This window comes from Limulus polyphemus, unplaced genomic scaffold, assembly GCF_000517525.1.
Source record: "Limulus polyphemus unplaced genomic scaffold, Limulus_polyphemus-2.1.2 Scaffold1511, whole genome shotgun sequence".
Lineage (NCBI taxonomy): Eukaryota > Metazoa > Arthropoda > Merostomata > Xiphosura > Limulidae > Limulus > Limulus polyphemus.
The window spans coordinates 256,276-262,864 of NW_013667121.1; the positions used below are offsets into that span (position 1 = coordinate 256,276).

Below are 6,589 nucleotides of genomic sequence, written 5' to 3' on the forward strand. Positions count from 1 at the left end.
TCATTTGATAAATGAAAACCTTGACTTTCTATTGGTTATAGATAATATATATATATAATTAAACGTAACAGAAAACTATTAACAAAGCCTGAAAGAGAGGACGTGACAGGTAGGTGTGGAAGAAGGGGTGTGATTTGCTATTTATAGCTCTGTAAGCAAATAAAATTGAAGGATATAAAAATTATGGTTCGTCTGAGCAGTGACACTTCTGTAGAGAGTAATTTATGTTTAATTTTGTACTTTTTCAAGGGGTGGTGGATAAAATAGAAAAGATGCTCAGAGAAAATATATCATGAGTGTCACATTAGGGGAAATTCAGGATGTTTCTTAATATTGCCTTGTAGAATTACGAATAAAAGTTTTGTACTATTAATATATGGATTATTGTATTATCTACGATTTTATGCTATACTAATTGGTGTAATCCAAACAAAAAGTACTTTAATAAAATTTTGAATATAAGACACTAAAACCTTGTGTCATGCATAGTAAAGGGTTAAAATAGGAGTTTTATTGTGGTTTGGGTGAACTTTTGTTCAGTAGGTGTTTTAAATAAGAACTTGTATTCAGAAATAAACATTCCATGTTTCATACAAATATTTTTCATGTTATGACATACGCTCTGAACATGAGTACTTCATCAAATCATGACATCCAAAATGTGATGCACACATTTAACTAAAGACATGATTAATTTTGTCTGAAATTCAGACAACCTATCTCTAAGGTATATTATGAAGGTTACTCAGGCAGACATGCAACTTCAAATAAACCTACAACCAGAAAACTACTTTATCAAATCCAGGGAACATGGTAAGTTATTAATGAGGAGAGAGCTATCAGCTTACAAGAGTGAAGTGGACTTCACTAGATCAGCTTATCCACATCATCAACTCAAGGACTACTCTTAAGTGATTTCTTATCACACTAGATTGTGCAGTAGGTACCCTTTGGTGAATGACTCCACTCGGCGTGAAGTGGACCTCATCAACTCAAAAGTTTGTCCACATCCACACAGGTGTGGAGCTTATAAAACAGTGTTTATTACAGGTGCATTTTTTAAAATGTTCATATCATTCTCTATATAACTGCATGGTTCTTTGCACAAACTATGCAGCCTATAATATTCTCAGACGGCTGCTTCTGTCATAGCTATATGTGTAGTAAAACTTTACTATCCTTCCCTCTCCTCTACACTCCTAACATATAGTTAGGTATATAGTTAGTTTGGTATAGCTGATTCCCTTCGTGTCATCTGGTGTATCGGATGGTATCAACTTTATACAGTTTAGGTGCTAGAACACACTTAAATACAATAGACATTTATTCTGTAATCACCCTATATGTGTATCTTCTTACCAGTTCTAAAACCATTCATGCCAGTAATATCTAAGCCTTTGTCATAATGACTGCGTTTCCTTGGGTCGGACAAGATACTGTATGCTTCACTGATCTCTTTAAACTTCTTTTCTTGTTCTTGTTGTTCATCTTCCTTAGCATCTGGATGACGGTCTGTGACAAAAATTCAAGCTTATATAAATATCTCAGGCAAAATCCTCACTGATGCCGTCATATATCCTTAAGGAGTAATTTGAAAATGCTAAAATGTAACGTTTGTAGCACACACATTTAACTATTATATCAAATTACAGTGATTTGAAGCAAACAACGTATAAATATATAAATATAAACAATCAAATGCTCTGAAACTTACCAGGATGACAAAGAAGGGCTTGTTTATGATATGCTTTTTTTATATCATCGTATGCAGCATGTTTATTTAGTCCTAGGATTTGGTAGTAATTCTTTCTTTTACTTTTTAAAAGTTCTAATCTGGCACGATCCAAAACTTTTTGATACTCTGCAAAAGAAAATTTTAATGTACAATAATGCTAAACATATAATATTCATTCTTATGAATATGAATGTAAATGCCCTCATTATTTTAGCACGTATCCAGACTACCCAAGAATGTAATGATTAAACAAGTTATATTCTATATTTAGATGATAAAGTCAGGAGTGTGTAATGATTGAACATGTTATATTGTACATTTAGATGATAAAGTCAGGATTGTGTTTTGATTAAACTTGTTCTATTCTATATTTAGATGATAAAGTCAGGAGTGTGTAATGATTGAACTTGTTCTATTCTATATTTAGATGATAAAGTCATGATTGTGTAATGATTGAACTTGTTCTATTCTATATTTTATTCAATCATTACACACTCCTGACTTTATCATTTAAATATAGAATATAACAAGTTCAATCATTATACACTCCTGACTTTATCATCTAAATGTACAATATAACATGTTCAATCATTACACACTCCTGACTTTATCATTTAAATATAGAATATAACAAGTTCAATCATTACACAATCATGACTTTATCATTTAAATATAGAATATAACAAGATCAATCATTACACAATCATGACTTTATCATCTTGTTATATTCTATATTTAAATGATAAAGTCAGGAGTGTGTAATGATTGAACATGTTATATTGTACATTTAGATGATAAAGTCAGGAGTGTATAATGATTGAACATGTTATATTTGATACATACAGGAGCATGTAATGACTGAACACAGTATTTTCGATACAGACAATTAAGCCAGAAACACGACTGTTAAATAACTGAGCTTACTCTACAAGATGAATTATTTTTACATATCAGAAAAGTTATAAATCTGTGTGACACATTTGTGTTAGTTGTCATTACCATCCTCATATCATACAAATATATATATAAATACTTCCAACTGAACATCACTGAAATATATAAAAATTATAATTCCATTAAAATTGGTTAGTGATATAATATTACATATATATACTTCAAGAAGATAACTTTTCAACTGTCTGATTTTTATCAAAACTCTGACCAAATCTGTAATTTTATTTCCACAAATAACTAAGTTATTTCCCAACTGTAAGTTTATTATCACAAAAACACTGACAGTTTGAAAATCCAAAAATGTAAAGGATGGAAGCCATTAAGTTAACCTCCTCAAAATTATATAACAAAATTGTTTGTTTTTAAAACAGAGCTGGATTCTCTCAGTATGTTTTGTTTTAGCACAAAACTGCACAACGGGCTGTCAGAGATATGTCAGATGCAGATATCAAACCTCAAACTCTAGTCTTATAAGCTTACAGTTTAGCCACTAGGAAGACATTTTCCTGATTATTCTCTAAACTACAAAGTTTTATTACAACATTAACAGCTTACCAAGTGTTCTGTTCTTTTGGTACAAAGTTTCATAATCTCTGACTGCTTCTTCATACCTCTGAGTGTCCATGTAGCTGTAAACAGATCAAGATATTTAAACTTTTGTCCACTCTTACAAATTAACAACATATAATAACTTAAATCACACTAAGTTAAAATTCAAATATAACACATCAAATTTATGTCCCTACAAATAGTTCAAAGTGAAGGCCAATTTGTATTTTGAATTTCAGTACTGCTATACTCTTAAAAAGTCTAAAGAAATTATTAAGAATATAACAAATATATTATTGTGTTATATGCTTAAGCGTAAAGAACTTAATAAAACTAAAACTTTATTTCTTATATGTGTTAATGTAAAAAAATTAACTAGCTGGGATAAAACAAAAGCTCCATCACGTGTAACTGTGAAGTACTAAACACAGAATAAAGCAATTTTAATGTTGTTCTATTTACCTGTATGAAAGAATCAGCCAGAATAAAATAAAAACATTAACAAAAATTATCAAGACTTTGGTCCCATTTCTGAAGTAATGTTTTATCATTTTCAGAATTATTCTTATTATAAAAGCTATAATTCTTTATTTTTTATTGCTAAGTCTAAAGATTACACAAGTTATTTTGGACAGCTTGGCTACAACATAAGATCAACGCAAATAGAATATGACTAAACAAGTGACCATTTTCTATATTTAAAACCAATATACTATGAATGCCACTGCAATGAATATCCTGAGAACCTACATTTGAATACAAACAATCCATGATAACTGTAACAACATTTCTTATTTCATAAAACTTACCATTTAGCCCTTCTTAGGTATGCTTTAACATATTCTTTATCTAGATCGATTGCTTTACTGCAGTCTTCAATAGCTTCATTGGTTCTATTCATCTGTTACATTCATTAATATAAAAGCTAATTATTGCAAAAATAAACAAACAATTCATGCAAAGTTATATCAAGTTTACAGTTTCTCCTAACAAAGAACGTTTTTGGAATTTTAAAGTGCTGTTTCAAATATCTTACAGTTCTTTAAATGTTATAAACTAGTAACTTCATTTTATGTTGTAGAAAATTTTGTTAAAGTCTTCTAACACTTTTTAATGTAACAAAACAAGAACATCTATAACCTTTGACGAGTCAATATTACTTCTGTTCTGTCCATATATAATAGTGAATAAAAGTTAGGTAACTCACCAAGAAACAAGTCCTTAAAGTAAACAAACAACATACTCAATGATCTAAGAAAACAGACAACATACTCCAACATTAAACCAATTAAAACTTAATAATCCCACCAAAAAACATACAACATGTTCTTATAGAAAACAAACATACTTCAACATTACACCAAATAAAACTGTAATAATCTCACCAATAAACGAATTCCATGTTTTTTATAGAAAACAGACAAATTATTCCACCATCACACCAAATAAAACTGTAATAATCTCACCAATAAACATATTCCATGATCTTATAGAAAACAGACAACATACTCCAACATTACACCAATTAAAACTTAATAATCACACCAAAAAATATACTACACATTCTTACAGAAAACAACATAGTCCAACATGACACCAAATAAACTGTAATAATCTCACCAATAAACATACTCCATGTCTATACAGAAAACAGACAACATACCCAAACATTACACCAAATAAAAACTGTAATAAATTCACCCACAAAGAAATGCATTCTTATATAAAATACAAAACATACTCACTTTTAAACACACAACAGCTCGGTTAAAATACAGTTTACTATTAGTTTGTACATTGTTGAGATCTATATTTAATGCTTCTGTATAGATTGCATAAGCATCTTTGTAATTCCCCTTTTTAAATGCCCGACTGCCATCTTCCTTCTTGCTTTGCAACTGTTTGGCTTTCTGAAAACCATTAAAGTAAAATATACTAACATGAAAATTTACATAATCAAATATCTAACTCAATAGTGTACTGTTGCATAAATGTAAAGTGTAGTCCGACAGAAAAATGCACTAGAGATACAGAAGCTAGACAAGTTTTTATTTTTAGCATCTTAGATGTCACTGAAACTGCCTGGTAAATTTAACCTCTCCCAGACATTACATATATATGATACAAAGGAAAAAACTATCTCCAGGCTTTTAAACATAAGCAAGTTAAAACATATCATATGAGTAAGAAAAATGCGAGTTTGAAAATACTGTAAAACTTTCTGTCACCAATATAAACCTTATAACCCCAAAATTAATACTACAATGAATGAAATTCTTGCATCAATTTTAATATTTATGAGCAATCGTTCTAAAGTAATTAACCCTATCACCACAGATATCCTTTACTGCTCATGACACATGGTTTTAAGAGTCTTACATTCAAAATCTAATTGAACTGCTTTTTGTTTATGTTATACCAATTACTATAGGATAAAATCCTAGCTAATAATCCATATTTTAATAGTATACAAGTTAAGTTCTAATTTAAAAAAGAAATATTTTTAAAAAATCCTGAATTTCCCCTAGTGTGACACATTTTCTCTAGATATCTTCTCTATTTTATCCACCATCCCTCCGGTAACTACGAAATTAAATGTAAATTACTCACTGTAAAATCTTCATTGCTCAGACAAACCATAATTTTATAGCCTTCAATTTGTGTTTGGTTACAAATCTATGAAATAGAAAAATCATATCCACCTGTTACATCTTCTCTTTCAGGAGATGCTAATAGTTCTCTCTTACATTTAATTATATATTCGCTCTAATCAATAGAAGGTTTTCATCTATCAAATGACATACTGTATTACGTTCTGTTCTGAACAGATAATGGTCAATTTCACTTGTAATACAGGCTCTGTTCCCACTTGAAAGGTCGTGACTAGCTTGGATGAGTTTGTAACAGCTCTTTGTTGCATAGTTAGAAAGCCAGAAAATTTGTGATTGTTAGCGGAAATTGTCTGCTTTATGCACGTTATTATTCTATGCATGTACTACTACTATTACCATTAGCATAAAAAAAAAGTAGGGTGAAGTGTCAGCAATAGTTGACGGCAAAAAAAAATACTCGGGTAGGTATTTTATTTCTTGTTTTTCATTTATTCAGATATTCTTTACTTATTATTATAAAAGTAACTAACATGTAAAAATAGGAATCTCTTTAGGTTAGTTAAGGTTAGATTAGGTACAATAATAATAAAAATACTTCATGAGACATGCACATGAGCAGCTTGTGGTAAGGTAATTGGATAGTGTAAAGTGAGCTGCACATTCCCCAAGTGACTTACAACTTATAATGTTGTGAATAGCAGTTAGATACAGTTCAAAGGGTATAAAACATAAAATTTAA

At 29.9% G+C, this 6,589-nt stretch overlaps 1 protein-coding gene across 4 annotated transcripts in view; it reads right to left on the minus strand.

Moving 5' to 3' along the window:
* LOC106463901 (dnaJ homolog subfamily C member 7-like) overlaps positions 1 to 6,589 on the minus strand; it is a 27,913-nt gene that overhangs the window by 5,301 nt on the left and 16,023 nt on the right. For 3 of the 4 annotated variants that reach the window (XM_013923981.2, XM_013923980.2, XM_022391535.1), the window contains 5 exons: positions 4,984 to 5,148; positions 4,048 to 4,139; positions 3,245 to 3,318; positions 1,715 to 1,861; positions 1,360 to 1,512 (listed from right to left, as the gene is read on the minus strand). In XM_013923981.2, coding sequence (XP_013779435.1) covers positions 1,360 to 1,512; positions 1,715 to 1,861; positions 3,245 to 3,318; positions 4,048 to 4,139; positions 4,984 to 5,148 — 631 coding nt within the window. The remainder of the gene's footprint in view (positions 1 to 1,359; positions 1,513 to 1,714; positions 1,862 to 3,244; positions 3,319 to 4,047; positions 4,140 to 4,983; positions 5,149 to 6,589) is intronic. The other variant, XM_022391534.1, reaches the window with a different exon arrangement.